Raw genomic sequence first — 20162 nt, forward strand, 5'->3', positions numbered from 1 at the left:
AGTTAATATTATACTCTAGATAAAGTATGTGTTATATTTCATAAAAAGACTTATTCTGATTATATTCTAAACATTCTGCCCAGCCAAGAACCACTGGTTCTTCTATTTATCGTGGTCGTAAAACTGGACCGTGGATTCTGGAGATGTTCTGGGTGATGAAGTTGACTGAAAGCTTTGTGACTTGCAGAATTTGCAAAGGAGCGCCGTGATGATGATGCTGGTAATCAGGAACCCGAAACCGAGCCCGGACCCTAATACGATGGTCTGATGCCTAAGATGGTGCCAAGTAGTAGTCTTCATATCGGCTCGAAGTTGGGCTTCTTGATGTTGAGTCTCCTCAATGAAGTTGTCGTCTCGTTCGAGAATTGTCTTTGATGGTACGTACACAACTGTCGTGTTGATTGTGTCAAGTCGTTGGATGATGACGGGTTTCACGTAGGTGTACTGGACCATGGCGTTGTTGATATCGGTGGGAGTGGTTCGAAGAATAACTGTAGAACTCTTCAGACTGCAACTTGGGTCCATTTCTAAGATGCCTACGCCTTCGAGTTGTAGGTCTTGTCTTTGTCCCTTGCAAATGAGGACGACAGGATTCGTGGTGGAAGCAAGAAATAGCCAAGTGTTGGGTCGTATTAACTGTTTCCACAACATGTTCTTCTCATGAATGATGTGCTGCGGGCATGGTGTCTTGTTGAATCTGTTGTAGATCTCGTCCAAGATGCAATTCGGGTGGTCATCGTCATCTTTCGTTCAACGATGTGGAACCAGCCGGAAAACGTAATTCTGTTTCCCTGGGTAGAAATGCCAGGTTTGCCTACTTCTTGTGAAACTATGATCAGTTCACCTCCTAGCTTTTCTTGCATCCGAGAGAGGGTGGTCACTATGGTTAATGCTGGTAGTATTTCCGAAAAGCTTCCTGTTCCTGATTTAATTTTGTAAATCGCTTCATAATGCTTCTGAGTGTGCTCCAGCCAAGTGAATGCTGCCTGATACGCTGCCAAGAGTTGAATATTGATTCTGTTGTGATTGGTGTACCAGGTGGCCATTTCTGCCATTGTCTTATAGGCGTGATCTACTTTCCTAGCGACGAGGTGTAATTTAGTGATAAGAGCTTGCCGTGTCTCTTTCACAAGTGCGGTAGTGCTTAACAACAGGTTGCCATGGTGTTCCAAAGTCTTGATGACCTGCCTTTGATTTTCATCCAGTTTGTCGATGTCTGCGTAGACTTCGTCGTTCACTCCGAAGATTCCTTGCAGTAGATTTCCTAGGAGACCGCGTTGATTCCTCACTGTAACCCATGGACTGATAGCGTCCATTGTTATGTTGACTTCATGTTCAAGTTGAGTCACAAGCTCCGCACACCGTATATCTGGGTGTAATCGTAGGCCTTCTTTACAGATATTGGACATATTCTGATATATCTGTCGAGTGTGCTCTAGGTCAGACATGATCTCTTCACTAGAGATATTGACGTCTAACCCGAATTGTCCCTTTATTAGTCGAACCTGACCCAAATGCTCGACATATATCCCTGATTCAGGGTGCTTGATGGTATAGTTGCGTTTTGCCCCTGTGACACAAACCAATAAAGCGATTAAATTTATCATCAGTTTGGACATTTTTGATGTCTTTCCCCCAGACCGGGATTCTTGTTTCCTTTTCTGCCGATTTGGGTGGATACCAATGTCAGCTATCGTTGGCTCTACTGTACGTTCCCCGTTGTTTGGCAAAGGACAAATCTTCAAAATAGGTCGTTTGATTATGTTATTTTCGGTCTTCAGCGTGACTACTCTAGTTAGTCCATCATTTCCAGGATAAACTGCCACAATTCTTCCTAGAGGCCATCGGCCAGACGGTTGATTTTCGCATTTAATGAGGACTAGATCATCCACGTTTATTTTTCGATTCTCACTAAACCACTTTGCTCGTTGCTGCAACTGTGTCAAATACTCCAAACTCCATCGATGCCAGAACTGTTGTTTGAGCCTTTGCACTAGTTGCCACTTTTTTGTAACATTGTCTTCTGTATTTCCATCCGGCAGTTCAAACAGATGTTCCCCCGTCAAGAAGTGTCCAGGAGTCAAAGCGGTAAGGTCATGTGGATCAGTGCTCAATGGTGTCAAGGGCCTCGAGTTCATACATGCTTCGATCTGTGCTAGCTGCGTGAACATTTCTTCCACATTTAACAAGTGCGCACCGATGGTTTTGATCAAATGGCGCTTCATACTTTTGACTGCTGCCTCCCAGATCCCTCCAAAGTGAGGACTTCCCGGTGGAATAAACTTCCAGTTGATGTTGTTTACAGCTAATTTTCCTTGTGCTTCCTCAATCATCTTTCGTGCCGTCTCACGCAACAGTTTGTCAGCCCCTACAAAATTGGTGCCGTTGTCGCTTATCAAGGTGTGACACATACCTCTCGTTGCAATGAACCGTCTGATTGCTGCAATGCATGTTTTCGCTGTTAGATCGCTAGCGAGCTCAAGATGTACAGCCTTTGTAGATAGACATACGAACACAACTATGTATGCTTTGGTGGTCTTGGTCCCTCTACCGTTACTCCATTTAATTGTGATTGGCCCAGCGTAATCAATTCCTGTCCGAGCAAAAGGTTTTCCTGGCCGTACTCGTTCCTGAGACAGTATTCCCATCAGTTGTTGACTCGGTTTGGCGTTCATTCTGAAACAATGGGTACATTTCCTCCCGAATTGTTTCACGGCCGTGAGCCCGTCAATGATCCAGTACTTCGTACGAATCGTCGAGTGTACTAGCTGAGCGGGACCATGCAGCATTACATGATGGTAATGTTTTATGATCAGATTAGCCATATGTCCTCGGGGTAGTAGTATAGGGTGTTTTGTATCGAAATTTGCAGCACTCTGCTGTATCCTTCCACATACCCGCAAGATCTGGTCTGAATCGAGGAACGGTGTTAACCTAATCAGCGAACTAGTCTTGGCCAAGGGTTTGTTGGTGTTGAGTAGACTGATATCATCTGCAAATGCCTCTCGCTGAATCATCCTAATGAGAGCGGTTTCCGCTTGTCGGAGCTCATCTGACTTTAAAAATGGGTTGTGAGAGTTAGACCTCCATCTTCTGCAGTAAGCGATGACTCTTACGAGTTTCGTGAATGATGAGAATCGTTGCGTTAAATTCTCCTTTTCTTCTGCCTTAATAGTTCTGAAACATGCTGCCTTTTGTCGTACTTCTAAATTGGTGACTGCTTTGTTGCATATGAATCTGAATTTCGGCCATTTGTCTTGATGTTCCTTTAACCAGTCCGGGCCGTTCCTCCACTGTACATGATTTTTTAAAAAGTTAGGGAAAATTCCACGGGATGCGACATCTGCCGGGTTTGCTTTGCTATTTATATGTCGCCATTGTTTGGAATCGGAGGAGGAATGAATGTGGCTGACTCTATTGGCGATAAACACTTTCCATTTAGCTGCTGGACTTTGGAGCCATTGTAGTACGATCATCGAATCTGTCCAATAATAGGGAATGACATCCTTCCAACCATGGGCTTCTAACGTAGTTGACATCAGGTCGCACAAGAGCGCAGCGCTGCACAGCTCCAACCGTGGAATCGATTGGACCTTTAACGGTGCGACTTTGGACTTCGACGTTATGAGTTGAACAGTTGTGGAACCGTCACGGTCCTCAATGCGTACATAGATGACTGCCACATATGCTGCTTCTGAGGCGTCACAAAATCCATGGACTTGAATAGTTACAGTATCACTACAGTGTAGCCACCTTGGAATAGTAATTTCCTGGAGAACCGGCAACTGTGAACGGAAGTTTCGCCATTTCGCATCAAGTTCTTCTGTGATTGGTTCATTCCAGGTTCTGTGTTGTAACCACAACTGCTGCATCATTATTTTCCCTACGACAATACATGGCTGCAACCATCCCATTGGATCGAATAATTTGGCTACCTCAGAAAGCAATTGTCGTTTCGTGAGCACAGTACCTGTGATCTCCTCTAAGGTAACCTTGAAGAAGAAGCAATCCCTTGCTGGATGCCATCGTAGTCCTAGCGTCTTGATGTGATCTTCCTTGTCGATGCTTAACGGTCGGTTCGCTTCTCTATCGGAAACAGGAATTGACTCCAACAGACTATCGTGATTTGCTGCCCATTTCCTTAATTTAAACCCTCCCTTTTGTAGCACTTTGATAAGGTCTTGCTGTAAGGTTTGCGCTTCCTTGATTGTATCTCCGCCTGTTAGGACATCATCCACATAAAAGTCTTCTTTAATGGCTCGACACGCTTTTGGATAGTGCATCCTTTCGTCATCCGATAGCTGATGCAAAGTGCGCATCGCCAAGTACGGGGCGCTGGCCGCGCCATATGTAACTGTTGTTAACTTAAAATGTTTAATCAGTTCGGATGGATGACTTCGCCACAGGATTCGTTGATAGTCCTGATCCTGAGGATGTATACTTATCTGTCGGTACATCTTTTCTATGTCAGCTGCTATCACGTATCGATGCGTTCTCCATCTCATCAATACATGAGTGATGCTATTCTGAATGTTGGGACCGACGAGCAAGATATCGTTGAGTGACTTGCCTGTTGGTGTTGCTTGAGACGCATTGAAAACGACTCGAAGCTTTGTGGTGGTACTGCCATCCTTGCGTACGGCATGATGAGGCAAGTAATATGTCTGTTTTGTAAACTTATCTGCGATTGGCACTTCCACCATATGGCCTAGCTCAAGGTATTCCTCCATGAATGCTACATATTGATTCCTTAAGTCATCGTCGTTGTTCAATCGTTTTTCCAATTGCTTAAACGGGAGCCGAACAATGTATCTGCCAGACTCGTCCCTCCTGGTGGTCTGCTGATACGATTCCATAGCTGCCTGCTCGTCCCTTGTTACCGGCTGTTCGCTCGGTATCTCGTTGATTTCCCAAAACCTCTTGACCAGCCTATCCGTGCTGTCTTCAGTAGCGATAAATGTCAATATTCCCTCTTGATTGTTTCGAGCAGCAATCGGACCGAGTAAAATCCAGCCAAATCTGGTATTCACTGCACAAGGAGGTCCCCTTTTGAACTCTGCTAACACGATCTCGTTGTAGATGTCTGCTCCAAGCAGAATGTCGATTCGCCCTGGAGTTCCGTATTGGGGATCAGCTAATTTTTTGATTGATAGTCCCGCTGGCAGCTTGACTGGGTTTCGGTTGACGAATGCAAGTTCGTTATGGTCGGTAGTACTAAAGTTGACACATTGGTTGTGAAGCCTCCATACTTTTCCTTGATCACTAACTCCACACTGCTTCTGCTCTGCAGTCTTGTACCTGCTCCGACTCCGCATATATGTATCTTTGAGAATCGCCTTCGTAGACCAAGCAATTGAACCGCTGATTCCGTGATGAAACTCCTTTGCGACCCAGAATCTATTAAAGCTCTCAAAGTCACAAATTCGCCCGAAACACTCTGTACATCAACTCGAGCGGTTCCGAGTATTACTGTTTGATCCAGCGTTCCATCCCCAGCCAACAACGCTTTGGTAGTCGGGATGAACGGTTTAGAATCGACTGTCAATTTTTTTGAAATGCTTGTGATTTCACTGTTATGTAGTAACGAATGGTGCTTCTTCGAACATGTCCGGCACCTGCCACTCGAGTTGCATTGGTTGACGCCATGTGCCTTCCTCAAGCAGTTAAAGCACAAGTTTTGTTTTCTTGCTTCATTTTTCCGTTGTTGCTCGTCCATCTCTCTGAACTTGTCGCACTGATTCATGTAGTGGTCCTTGGTGCAAATGCTGCATGCCTTTGTCGTTGTAGTCGTCAGTGAGTCAACCTTAGAAGTTTTCCGAGGAATGTTCAACGCCTCGAGTGCCCTGAACCGACTCGTCAGGAACTCCAAAAACAATTTCAAGGTGGTTAACTCTGCGTTAGCACCCAGTGATGCCTCCCATAATCGTCGAGATTGTTGGTCCAATTTCTGAGTTGTTTCGAAAATGACCAATAAGTCCCAATGCTCAGTGTTGACGCCGATGCTATTCATATTAGCGATGAACTCTGCGGTGGCGTCCATTACTCGTTTGATAGAGGAATCAGAATCTTCCTTTGCCATTGGCAAGTTGTGGAACTTGTGCAAGTAATTCCATGCCATGGCTCGCTTGTTGACCAATAAGTCCCAATGCTCAGTGTTGACGCCGATGCTATTCATATTAGCGATGAACTCTGCGGTGGCGTCCATTACTCGTTTGATAGAGGAATCAGAATCTTCCTTTGCCATTAGCAAGTTGTGGAACTTGTGCAAGTAATTCCATGACATGGCTCGCTTGTTGTCATACCGTTCTCGCAGCATGTGCCTTGCTGCCTCGTAATTTTCGTTGTTCACATCCAGATGTTGAATGACTCTTGCAGCATCACCTTGAACATGAGTTTTCAAGTACTGCATCTTTTCAACCGCAGACAGCGTCTCGTTGCAGTGAATTAACGAATTGAACATGTCATTGAACATGCGCCACTGACTGTATTTCCCCATCAAACTTCGGGATAGTCAATCTTTCCAATTGCACCCGGTTCGTCGCGGCTGAACCGCTGCTGTTCATATGTTGCGTGATTGGCTGGTATGCCGCCAAGCCCGACCTAAAACGAGTAAGCAAATCCAAATACGTTTCTTCGGCGCTCTCATACTCTTCCAAGTAGGACTTCTGTTTACTGGAATCTCCTGAAAGGTCATCCAGGACTGCTCTATGTCGTTCCTGGCAAGCCTGCCACAGTTCCTCCAGACGTTTTGTTCTGGCTTGGAAATAGCCAAGGGAATGCCTCTCCTTGCTGTCCTTCAAATGATTTCGGCTCAGTCTGTTCAGACTGGCGAAATTATCCCGCTGTACTAAGATCACCTCCTTGGTCATCTTGTGACGTCACGGATCTACAAGGATACTGACGGATGGGTACTTTTAAGCTCTCTAGCACCGGAGTCTTGCCACTCTTTTGCACCAAATTGATTTGTTCAATTTACACGGTGGAAAATATTGAGCGCAAAGATTGCGGTAGAGAACAATTGCTCCAACTCGTTCAGTATCCGGCTCGACGGAGCAGAAAATGTTGACTTTTCTAAAAAAAATCAAACTGAATATGGCCAAGTGCTTAGGCAGTCTCACCTAAGCTTTAAACAAATTAAAGGCTTGTGTGCTTGAACCATATTGAAATTTTATTGCATTTGAACACTTATTATATACACAATTTTTGCTTACAGATAAAATTCTTAGTAGACTAAAAAACCGTAGGTACGAATATTACAAAAAAAAAAAAAACGCTATGTCAACCAATTTCTCATGCAATGTATTTTTAGCTGATTTTGTTCAATACATTTTTAACGCTAGTTCTTTACCATCGTTGTTGACAATCGAAACTAATACCTTGCATGCAATTATTGCGAGTTAATATTATACTCTAGATAAAGTATGTGTTATATTTCTTAAAAAGACTTATTCTGATTATATTCTAAACAGTATGCAGTCGCCCGATGGCGTTTGAAACCCAGGAGTATGCCTAACTCGTAGACTCGAACTGCATTCCCTGCTCAGTAATGACTTCGGCTGGAATTCCAAAGTGTGGGATCCATTCCCGACAAAGGGCCTCGACACAAGATTGTGCGGAAATGTGGGACAAAGGTATTGCTTTAGGTCCCCGCGTCAACCTATCGATGATTGGGAGCAAATACTTGAACCCATGCGAATTTCGCAAGGGGCCAATGATGTCGATGAGGATCGTGTGAAAATGCTTTGTAGATCCAGGGAATGTTTTAGGTTATGGGAAGGCTGCAATGGTTTGAACCTTGTCTGGATTCGGGTGGATTACCTTAGGGGAAAACGTGTGGTCTAAGGAGATGTTGCAAAATGCACTCGAGATGTTCTAGAGGCGACGAGAACATCATCCAACACGAAACAAAAGTTAAGATTTCGCAAGACCAAGTCGATGAACCTTGTTTGCGCCGCATTGTACAGACTAAAGGGCATCGGTGTGAACTCAAAGAATCCGAAGGGTGTGCATATTGCCGTCGGAATTCGGAATGTCTTCTGGAGCTATAAGGATTTGATGGTACGGCTTGGTTAAGGCATTCAGATGTCTATAATCGCCACATGGTCTCCATTCGCCATTAAAGTTTGGGACCATGTCTAGTGGAGAAGAGCAACAGTTATTTGATAGGCTGCAAATACCCTGTTTTAAAAGTGTGTCGAATTCTTTTTTTAGCAACGGCGCACATGCACCTCGTGAATTTTGTACGCGATGTTCGCTAACACCTTCAAAGATGCGGAGTCCGCATTAGCCAAGATAGCTTGGGTGCTCCCTGGGAGTCGCTCCACCTCGACCTTATCCCAGCCCAATTGGTTCACCTCACGCAGCAGTTGACTCAGGGAGCAGTTGCCTAAGGTGACCTCCGTCGGTAAATGATTCCGCTTTGCTGACTCACTTACCGACATGAAAGTCCTGGGTGTTTAACCTGAGTTCGATGTTCCCATAATCGCGCGGTCCTCTTCGGACACCGATTGATTTGGGGACCACAATCATAGCCCAACCATGACTGGCACAGCGGTGCTGGTTTATATTAAGTGCAGGCTCAGCATTCATACCAGTGGATGCAAGGCCTATCTAACACCTCTGCCACAACTAAGGGGCGCGGTACCGGGTTGAACCGCACAACTCCACGCATGAGTTCCAAGGAGCTCTGCCCGCGATGTAGGCATAACCACAATGACCATGAAACTCCCACAAGGGGGCTAACCGCAAATAACCGAGCCGAAAACACATCCTCCAGTAAATCGGATGTGGTAGACATACAGACATAAACAATGTATTCACGGCGTCACTGACTTACGGGACACTTTAAACTATAGTCACTGAATTCTCTTGATGTTGCAGGGACCGTTAGGCAGGATAATCAAGATGTACAGCGGAGACGATGGGGTGGTGAGGGTTTTATGTAAGCGCACAAAAGGTGTATTCACGCGCCCTATCTGTCGATAAGTGTCATTGTTTCTAGAAAATGAAAACAACTTTAACTTTGCAGTGTCCAATGCTAATGCTTGGAAACAAAATAGCGAAAAAACAACTTGAGTCCAGCAACATTCTTTCAACTAAAGCATTGTTCCTGTTTGGCATTATATTGAGTCAACTAAGGGTTCCCGAATCACAAGCAGATTCAACTCCCTGAAAAAAAGATCACGACTACAATCAGGAGTGTTACTTACCATCCTGGCAGTTTTGTTGTTGCCAGTTGTCCTGTGCAATAAAGTCAACGCCACGCAATTCAGCAACAAACCAGGAATCTATTTTGAAAAATCAGCACTGCAAGAGTCGTGACCGTACGAAGCCGAAATAAATCTTTTAAAGGTAGGAGCATTAACGCTACAAAAACTTTGTGACAATCTCTGTAAAGATATGTTATGTCTATTTTGATTGCATAGAGGGAAATTTAGAACCGAGCTTCAAATTGGCAACAAATATTCGAGTTACAAAAAGTGTCATTGATATCGTCGGAAATGTTGCCAATACTCTTTTTAGAGTTCCCGACTCTAACTATGCATCTACAATGTTGAAAACCATTGATAATCTGAATAAGTTAAGAAACCGGAAGCCGGACGTTTCAGGTATTAAAGGTTTTGTGTATTCCTTTTACAAAGCCATTTGAGTGTGCATTTATCCCATTAGAACCTAGCACGCAATATATGCATATATTATGTGAGAATATCTACTTTCGCGTGATAAGCCTTAAATTTGCACTTGAACGGCAACTTTGACGAGTTATAACTTTGTTAGAAATAGTGCGATTTCTATCAAACTCGGCAGGATCATGCTCTATACTATGGCATACATTGATTTCATGATTCTAGGATGAACGTAAGGGGTTTTCAGTCAATTACTAAAAATTATAATTACATACCATTATTGACGTTATTTGAAAAGATATTGTAACGGAGGGTATTTCGGAGCCTAGACACCATGTAGTAGCATTCTTGATTTTTTTCAGATTTTTCGGTTGGGTAGTTTCTGAGACTGGATCCGCTAAAGAAATGATAATTTTCGGCCCCTCGCACTTCTCATCTTCAGCCTTTGTCTTGATCACAAGCGGGGTCTGCTCGTCGTGATCGGTTTCGCCACTTGCCTCTATCGATTGCCTACTCTGGATCCAATCTCGAGGCTTTTAAATCCCCATCCAGCGTATCGAGCCACCGTTGTTTCGGCTTGTTTTTTGGTCGTTTACCATCGACTTCGTTGTTCAGGCTAATCTTGACAAGTGAATTATCGTTAGCCCGAATTGCGTGACCATCCCATCAAAAATGCTTCCCTCGCAATTTTTCCACGATCGGTGCAACCCCATAACGATCGCAGATATCCTCAATTCGGATGTGATCAAAACGTGTCAGTCCGCAAGTCCAACGCAACATCTTCGTCTCCATCACCGCAAGACGCCGCGCATTGTCTTTTATAGTTGGCAAAGACTCAGAACCATAAAGGGGTCAGGACGAACGACATTGTGGTAAATTTTAGCTTTGAGACGTTTGTTAATACATCGATCACAAAAAACACCAGTTGTAGAACGCCACTTCATCCAGGTTGCCTTAATGCATGAAGGAATTTCATAACGCAGTTCTCCATTGTGTAAGTGTTGTCGTAAAGCATACTAGATGAATTCGTGTGACACACGATCAAACGCTTTCTCTAGATCCAGAAATGCAATGTAAAGAGGGCGATGCTTCTCACGGTGTTTCTCCATGAGTAACAGCGCAGCCTGTATTGCTCTAGTAGTTCCGCAGTTTTTAACACACCCGACTTGATTCACGGTTATTTCAACGCTTTTGCGAATACGGTTGTGAAGAATGCGTTCAAAGATCTTCATGTTATGTGAAAGTAACCGGATCGGAAGGTAATTTGAACATTCTGCTGGACTACTTTTCTTTTTAATTATTCCAACAGTGGTACTTTCTTGCCAGTCAGATGTTCTTCCTTCCTGAATAACTCAATTAAAGAACTCGCTGAGCCACAGTGTTGGGTCTCAGCTCTTCGCTTTCCAGAGTGCAGATATGATGTCGCCAGATGGTGTGGCTTTCCCCGATTTCATTCGTTTTATTGCCTTCTCGACTTCCGTTGCGCTGACAGGTGGACCTGGTCCAAATATCGGCAATGATTGTGGAAGTGGAGGATGAGCAATTTCTTCAGTTGAAATCTGCTCGAAGTTTTCTCGCCATCCACCCGTTGCGGCTCGATGATTGGTAAGGAAAGTGCCGTTCTTGTCATTGACGCAACAGAAGTGTTCGATATCCTGTGTACGTTCGTTACGGCTTTTAGCAAGTCGATACAGATTACTTTCGCCATCGCGAGTGTCCAGTTTATCGTAGATTTTTGTAATGATCCGCTCGGGTGCCAGCAAATGCTTTCTTTGCATCCCGGTTGGCATTCTTATAATTTTTGTCATGGGAGTACTAATAGATAATCATCATGGAAAATTAACCCCACTCTTATTGGGCTCACCTTTTGCCCAAATCTACAATTGCCAATTGATAGGAATAATATGTTGGAATTCGGCAAACTCAGTCGGGTAAATGGTGGCAGAGTACCATGTTATCTTTTCTATCGAACTACTGCTAGCAGATTCCAGAGAATAAAAGAACCATTGTCAGAAATTAAGATATCTACAACATATATGCTAATAAGGCCATCTACCCTGATGAATTTCTATCTGTAGAGCAACCTCAACTAGATGCGTGCTTCGTCCTAAGCGATAATGAATGACTGTATAAAAACTTACCTACTTGGCTTATTCAACAACGTGGATCAAGTTACGGGATGAAAGCAAATGGCACCAGCTGAAACACCCCAACCAGTGGATCTATGCTACAGTAACATCCATGCGCCTTGAAGCCGCGAGCAATGAAGAATCAGCCATAATTGAGTTCGAAAATAGTGGGGTAATATAATTACATCCCGATTCTACTTAAGTATTTAACATTACTTATATTTATTATAATATTTAAGTTAACATTTATTATTAAATTAGTTATACATGTTATTTGACCTAATCTTAGTCGGCGGACTCAACTTCCGTTTTCCTATTTTTAATTCAAAGGACTTCAGTATTTATTCATATATTCGAACTTAATATTACAAATCAGAGACATTTACGAAAAACATAATTACTGCATTAGATTAATTTTTTATTGTGTGTCTACTACGTTTTAGACAACAACTCATGGCACACTTTTCTGCGATCTTCCACTCCCGTGGCGTGCTACGCAAAGTGGATAGATCCGCGCCATCTATTCGCTCGCACTCGCAACATTCGAAATAAATTTCGAATGCTGCGAATCCTGCCGCGCCACATCACTCCGCCCCCAGATGAAACCTAGGGGTTTCGGCGACTGATCCCCGAACTTCGTTCGCCGTTAATCCACAAAGCGGACACGACGTTGCTTCGGGGCGCACGCGGGTTTCAGCCTGGACAAAGAGACTGCCTTTTTGTGACCACCGATCTCGAGCTGGAAGAAATGTTCTCCCCGCTCGAGAACGCGGTACGGGCCCTCATATGGAGGCTGCAGCGGCTTCCGGACGGCATCCGTCCTGATCAGCACGTGCGTGCAAGTGTCCAGCTCCTTGGGCGAACTGGCAGGTATGGACGAGTGTCGAGTGGGTGGTGGCGCCTTGATGCGTCGGAGATTGTCCCTCAGCAGACGCACCAACCCCGACTCCGTGAGACCCGATCTCTTGTCGAAGACCGGATCGCTTGGGAGTCTTGGGTTCTCCCCGTAAACCAGCTCCGCGGGGCTGGCAGCAAATTCCTCTCGGCGGGTTGTACGAAGGCCGAGTAGGACGAGAGGCAAGACTTGCGTCCAGGACGGGTCGTCGCGTGCCATAATGGCGGCTTTCAGAGTCCGGTGCCAACGTTCCAGCATCCCATTGGATTGTGGGTGGTATGCCGTAGTCCGCTGGCGTTTAAAACCAAGGAGTTTGCCTAACTCGGAGAAAAGGGTGGACTCAAATTGCATTCCCTGGTCAGTGATGACCACTGCAGGGACGCCAAAGCGAGGTATCCACTCTCGACCGAGGGCTTCAGCACATGATTGCGCCGTAATGTCTTTCAGAGGTATTGCCTCAGGCCACCGCGTGAACCTGTCGATGATTGTGAGGCAATACTTATAACCGTGCGAGTCTCGCAAAGGCCCTATTATGTCGAGGTGTATGGTGTGGAAACGCTTGGTAGTGCGGGGGAATGAGCCCACTTCTTTCCTTACATGTCTGGAGACTTTACACTTTTGGCATGCGATGCACTCTCTGGCCCAGGAATTGACATCCTTGTTCATGGAGGGCCAGAAGTATTTTCCGGTGACTAACCGGTTTGTTGTCCTGATGCCGGGGTGCGCCAAGTCGTGAACTGCGTGGAACACTTCCTTGCGAAATGTGGCCGGAATGTATGGCCGAGGTCCCTTTTCCGAGTCTTCGCAGCAGAGCGAGAGGTTTGAGCCGAAGATGGGCAACTCCCGAAATTTGTATTTGGGGTTGGACATGGTGGCTGGGGCTGCGTTGATGGCGTCTGTAGCGACAGCGGTGGCAGCTGCTGCGTCTGTGGCAGCACCGGTGACAGCTGCTGCGTCTGTGATGGCAGCGGTGGTGGTTGCGGCGACTGGGGACGGCAGCGGTGGCGGCGACGGGGACAGCCGTTTGCTGCTGTTGTTGATCGTTGTGACAATGATGACTAGTCCGGTGCGTGAAAGGTGTTGTGCAAGAGGGCGTGCGTACGGGAAGTCGCGTGAAAATCTACTTCTGGAGAGGGTCCGACGTGTGTCGCGCAGTACACTGTGTAGAGAAGGTTTTCTCGCGTTTTTTCTTGCCTCTGCTCCGACTCGGGATGTGGAGATGCGACACGTTTTCGTGATGTTTACAACGGCACTCCACACTCAACTGTAGATGCGAACGCGTGAAAATCACTTGCCGTACGGTCTACTGATGTTTTTGATAGATTTCTCGGTGTTTGGAAGTTCTATTTCTGCCGTGTTGCTCGGACGAATTTTGTCGTCAATAGAGCTTCACCAATGGCGGCGATGGCGGATAATTTGTCGTTTTTTAAATATCGGGGTCACCAATTAAGTATTTAACATTACTTATATTTATTATAATATTTAAGTTAACATTTATTATTAAATTAGTTATACATGTTATTTGACCTAATCTTAGTCGGCGGACTCAACTTCCGTTTTCCTATTTTTAATTCAAAGGACTTCAGTATTTATTCATATATTCGAACTTAATATTACAAATCAGAGACATTTACGAAAAACATAATTACTGCATTAGATTAATTTTTTATTGTGTGTCTACTACGTTTTAGACAACAACTCATGGCACACTTTTCTGCGATCTTCCACTCCCGTGGCGTGCTACGCAAAGTGGATAGATCCGCGCCATCTATTCGCTCGCACTCGCAACATTCGAAATAAATTTCGAATGCTGCGAATCCTGCCGCGCCACACTACTCTAAAAAATGTTCAAGTCACTATAAATACGCTCATCAAGAAGTCTTGTTGCACTCGTCAAGTAATATCACAAGGTTGTCATTGGTTTGGACCAAGCAGTATACCAACAAAATGAATGTGACGATCAAGTCATTAATCCTAACAAGTCATGATCTGGAAGAACTTCGACATCAGCTAAAGACCATCGAGGAATCTACATTGTCTTTACAACAAGGAGGTCAACTGGTTAAAAGTAGAAAGAAGCATGTTAAATAAATTTCACCGGTTTACTGATTTTGAGTTGTTAAAAATAAGCAAATTTTATACGACCCTTATTCAATCGATTGTTTTGATATTGTGCGACTTACAAATTTTAAACTCGTTGTTGTAATAAACGTATTTCTAATCAAAAAAGTCATGCATTATTTCAATTTGTTGTGGTTCAAGTGCTACGGGCCAAATTACATTGTTAAGCAACACCCGACAAGAGATCAAACCGAGCTGTGTTGTCGTATTTCAACTTCATGTCGCAAATTTCTCTACATCAATAACGCTATATTTCTTCACTGAATAAGGATATATTATTGAATTGTAATCCATCAAGGCGACAACTTTTATTTTAATGTTTAAAAGATAGGAAAATATATGCAATAAATAGTAAACAAATAGAAGATTGCGAACTCGTGGCTAGGATATACATCACGAGAAATTTATATCCACAGTTATTATCGTCTACAAGTCTTCGAATCTTGTTCATAAATTTTTACATAAACATATATCGTCGGTTTATACATTTTCATATCTGCACCATGAAACAAACATCTGTATATATCTTTGGGGGAATATATGGGAAAGACTCAAATTATTTTAAATTCACTTTCTCCGATCAGATCTTTTTGCACGCCAATCGAAAAATTCATCGATATCATAATCGCCTCCATCATCACTATCATGTTCACTTTCCATTGCCTTTATTTTGTCTAATGATTCAGTTTTGAGCTTTGTCGCAATATCTTTCCGCTTTTCCAAATCAAGGACCCGTGACCACTTACGAATTTGCTCGTCAATCTCTTTAATCTGACGCTCCGCCGTCGCTTCATCCTGCTCTTCTGCGATTATTGCATTCGATAATGTTGATTCCTCCCTTATTTCGCGTTGAAATTTCTCCCACTCTTCATCCTGAGTATCCTTATATTCTTGATTACGAACTCTGGCATCCTTAACGGGGTCATCGAAAAATCCCTCTGGTATTTTTTCATCTTTTCCAATATTAAATGCCGAATCGTTGTCAGTCTGACTAATTCTTTCTAAACGACTTACACCTTTCAACTTTTGTCCTACAGATATTTCGAAAAAGCCATTCGCGTCGGTAGAATCCAGAAATGTTTGTCGTTTATTTAGTTGCAACACAGTTTCCTCGCTCGAGCTTGCTATTTTCAACCGTTTCTTCTGACAACTTGGTGGAAGTGGTGTATTCGCCGGCCGTTTAAAACTTATTTCCGAATGTCCTTTTACCTGTATTGCTGACGCGACGTTCTCCTTGTGTTGTTTGGAATTGACATGCACTTTCCAAATAGACGCAGTTCGGACAATCGACTTGCATAAGATACAAGTTAACTGACCTACATCGTTATACGTAGGAAAAGGTTAAGGAAAAGCAGTAAGCAATGCAAATGCAGTGGCACCCGATAATTCGTATTTTCTCCACATTCGTACAAATTTGCCGGTAGCCAGCGTTAATTTTCTTTATTTTCTACTCTCGACAATTCACACCAAACCACCAGGCCTTTGACGATACGAATCATCCGGGATTGTACTGTATTAAACAAGGGATAGAAAATAAAGACAAGCTGTGATTGAAAAGGATATTTCGCTAGAGGAGAGTCTATTCTCTCTTCAATCGAATTTTTAATTTTGTTTTTCTGCTCATTTAAAAGACGTCGCAAATCGCTTTGGGTATATTTTTTCTTCGCTATTTTAAATGTAGCAGACATAGTCTCTAATCACCCGGCAAACAAACCACTTATGTCAACTTGACAGCCACCACACACAAGAATATTTCAATTCCTAAACTGGGCTGACATTCATCCCGCGACAGTGCGTTTCGATAGACGCACTCTAACCTCGCATGCCTCTTATAATCTTGCATCTGCGCTCGCGTTTAGCTACGATCATTATGGTGACGTCAATTCTTTCTCGATAGCATTAGTTTGCCACTTCGTCTCATCCTAGGGTCAAAGCTCTTACTATACAAGACCATGATCTTGCCAATCCTCATGCGAACCTGGGTTCTTAGCAAGGAAAATTACGAACTCTTGGCCGTGTTCGAGAGAAAAATCTTCCGAAGAATTTTTGGCCCTCTACATGAGGATGGACGATTCCGTAGCCTAAATAACAACGAAATCTATGAGCGATACCATGACCGTCCGGTTGTGGATAAAATCCGGCTCAATAGGTTACGGTGGGCGGGTCACTTAATCCGTGTGGATGAGGGTGATCCCACCCGGAAAGTCTATAAGGGCAATATCTATGGTAGAAAAAGAAGACGGGGCATACCCTGCCTGAGATGGAGCGATGGCGTAGGTCAGGACGCCAGGCAGCTTTTAGGGATATCGAATTGGTGGACCTCGGCGCAAAACCGGGATGTCTGGAGTTCCTTACTAAGGCAGGCCTAGACCGGATGCCGCGGGTTGCACCGTTGATGATGATGATTAGTTCGCTAGTTCCCAACTCTGTTTGTTGTACAGAATCAGGGTCGATTTGATAGGTTTCATACCAGCTGAAAAAGGTGTTGGTTGAAAATTCTGCGCTGTGTGGTTTTGGGAGAAATGAAAACATAGAGGTGATAGTAATTTAACGGAATCTTAACTCGAAACTACTTGCTGCATTTAATTGCGTACGTTAAAAGCATTTTGAACAGGCCATGGCTGTTAAACGCTCGGAATGCCCTCGGACCTGTTTCGTATAAGAAAGGATTTGTAACGGCATTCACGACAGAGGCTCGCGAGCGCTTAAGCCACGCAGGACAACTCGAGGTATTCGATTATCGTCCTTAATAACCAATGCACAGTGACCGCGCACGAGCTGTCAAATGAAGTGCGTTTCACGCAATTGTCTGGCTCACCTCACCTTGCTATAAGCCAATTCATCAAAAAGGGACTGATGAAATATTGATGGATTGGCGGGTTCAATATAAACAAGACAAAACCCATTTTTGTTGTATAATTTAAAGATCCGAATCATTCGGAAATCATGTCGTGATTAACAACAAAATGTCATTATTATCGAACCATTCGGAAATCATGTCTCGACTAACAACACAATGTCATTATTGTCAGTCATTATTCGCTAGCTCGTTCGACGGAAAGTTAGAAAAATCGAACTTTTCTGTTGACAAGGCGATTATCAGTTTCTTGACAGTTCAAGTCATGCGTAGTTTACCCGTTTTTTCCTTTTCATTAGTTACTTTTTCGATTTGTTTGGTTTGGTTTTGAAGATTGAAGCACAGCATATCTAATAATATAAATAAAAAGATCCATACTTGCCGCTGCATTAATTTATCCTGTAAACATCTAATAAACAGTGATGCGAAGGGAGCAGCTTGCGTGTCGAACGGACGCAAATACGAATCGCAGAGGCTATGATATCGAAAAACAATTTTTGACAGGAACACAAAACTCGTTCTGCTTGCATGTTTTTGATGCCACAATGTGCACGAGAAGTCGGCAGCGTGGTTCCTCCAGTTTCAAATTCAATTCGCTTTGGCGTGCGTCATAACTGATCCAATTCGCTTGAAATATGCACTGGTTGGGCTAGCTGGGGAGACAACTTAGCTTGTCTCCGACGTTCTCGAGGACTGTTTTTATAAAACACTAAAAGAGCAGCACATAAAGCGCCTGTCACCAAGTGACACGAGCGAAATTAACCATTTACTCAAAGATCTATCTAGGTGACCGGGCGCAAACCCAACTGTAGCGTGAAATGATGCAGTTGGCTGGTGACAAAGTCGGCACTGAGATGTTACCGTCGTTGTAGTTGCAGAGGCTCCCGGAGAGCATACATACCATCCTAGCATGTGGGGAGTCGGAGTCCGCATCAGTTAACCGCGATTGCGGACAATGTTTATCAGGTTGGCGATGCGTCGCGCAGTACATCAAGCCAGGTGGCTGAGATGCAGCAGATTGTTCCAGCATTAACACTACCGTCTCTGAGGTGGCAGGGCCGTCGGTTCTTTACGTTCGGGAAGTAGGACTAGGTTAGCCTCCCGAAATGGCCGATCGAGTTGTGGGTCGTTGGCACTTTCGGCAAGTATCGGGGCATGCTAGTACCATCGTAGGTTCCGCGAAAAGACTAAGAAATATACCAGCCCTTGCAATTTCTGACCAAAAAGAAGAGACTCGCCGGGAGTTCTGGCGACTGCAACTTGCAATGCAGCAAACCACGGCCTCACAATCTTGGACCTCTTGAGCCGGCGCAATCTGTTCGATACAGACACTGAAGTGTCGGTTCTTCCCGTATCCCGGCAATCATAATTTAATACGGCAATATTTGAAATTCGAGGCAGTCACTTTTCCGTTGATCCGCACGTATAGCTAAAGGCAGGTAGAAGTGATTTTGGGATTTCGACGAGCGTTTTCTTGGCGCTTCCTTATCGCGGACAGTAACATTCCCATCTTAGACACAGATTTCCTGTCCCTTATTGACCCCACAACTTCCCTTAGGCCATCAGGAAGGATCGTCTGCCCAGACGTTGCTGATGAACATATTCGCGCAATTCTTCAAAAATACCGCAACATTACTACCGAGCGTTGTCTTTCCAACCCCATTAAGCATGATGTTCAGCATTACATCAACAGTACTGGCTCACCGATCTTTTCTGAGGTGCGTCCATCATCACGTATCATTATCATTGTAGTTGCACGCAAAGAGTTTAAAGAACTTCTTAGGCAGGGTGTTTGCAGACCTTCAGGTAGTTGTTGGTCTTCGCCACCTCACATGGTCACTAAACCCAATGGCAAAAGAAGACTTGGTGACGACTACAGACGTCTAAATGCAGAGACGGTTTCAGGCCGATACGCCATTCTACTCATCCACGATTTTGCGCACTCTAACGCAAACTGCCGTATTTTCTTGACCTTGGACTTAGTCAAGGAATACCATCAAATTCCTGTAGCTCCAAAATAAAACGACAATATGCTCATCTTTCGGACTCTTCGAGTTAATTAGGAGGAATTTCAGAATGCGTAACGCGGCGCAAATCTTTCAGAGATTCATCTACTCTGTACTGCGAAACCTCGACTTCCGTTTCGTATATCCGAATAATGTTCTTGTCGCGTCTTCCTCTGAGTTCGAGAATTTAAAGCATCTCAAGTGCATTTTTCAACGTCTCCTTCAGACCGGTATTTAACATTGGAATATGTAAATTCCTGCAATCGCAGGACAACGCCCATTTGGCTAACCTTATACGATAAGTATTTGATCAGTCTGGTGTCAGTCAGACTGACCAAACTGATGGTCTAGGGTATTTTTTTTGGCAATGACTGATGGAACTTTAAATTTTTAAAGTAAATAGGTCAGCCTGCCTGGACTGATGACAACTTGAGTGTAGTGCAGTTGTCATTTTGTTATTAATTGAAATATAATTTCCGAATGGTTTTTTGTCGTATTGTTTATATCAAACCCGTCCATCCATCAGCC

At 44.0% G+C, this 20162-nt stretch overlaps 2 protein-coding genes across 2 annotated transcripts; both read right to left on the minus strand.

Moving 5' to 3' along the window:
* Positions 1 to 632: 632 nt before the first annotated feature.
* LOC119652097 lies at positions 633 to 6409 on the minus strand. Its single transcript, XM_038056035.1, has 2 exons — positions 5268 to 6409; positions 633 to 5214 (listed from the first exon to the last, which is right to left on the minus strand). Exons 1-2 carry the CDS (start codon positions 6407 to 6409, stop codon positions 633 to 635), a joined length of 5724 nt encoding a protein of 1907 aa, XP_037911963.1.
* An 8329-nt stretch (positions 6410 to 14738) lies between these two features.
* Positions 14739 to 16517, minus strand: LOC119651232 (zinc finger protein 830). The gene is made up of 2 exons (XM_038054708.1): positions 16335 to 16517; positions 14739 to 16101 (listed from the first exon to the last, which is right to left on the minus strand). The coding sequence occupies exons 1-2, from the start codon at positions 16457 to 16459 to the stop codon at positions 15339 to 15341; spliced, it is 888 nt and encodes a 295-aa protein (XP_037910636.1). The 5' UTR covers positions 16460 to 16517; the 3' UTR covers positions 14739 to 15338.
* Between the last annotated feature and the right edge of the window lie 3645 nt (positions 16518 to 20162).

The sequence above is a fragment of the Hermetia illucens genome, chromosome 3 (assembly GCF_905115235.1).
Source record: "Hermetia illucens chromosome 3, iHerIll2.2.curated.20191125, whole genome shotgun sequence".
NCBI lineage: Eukaryota > Metazoa > Arthropoda > Insecta > Diptera > Stratiomyidae > Hermetia > Hermetia illucens.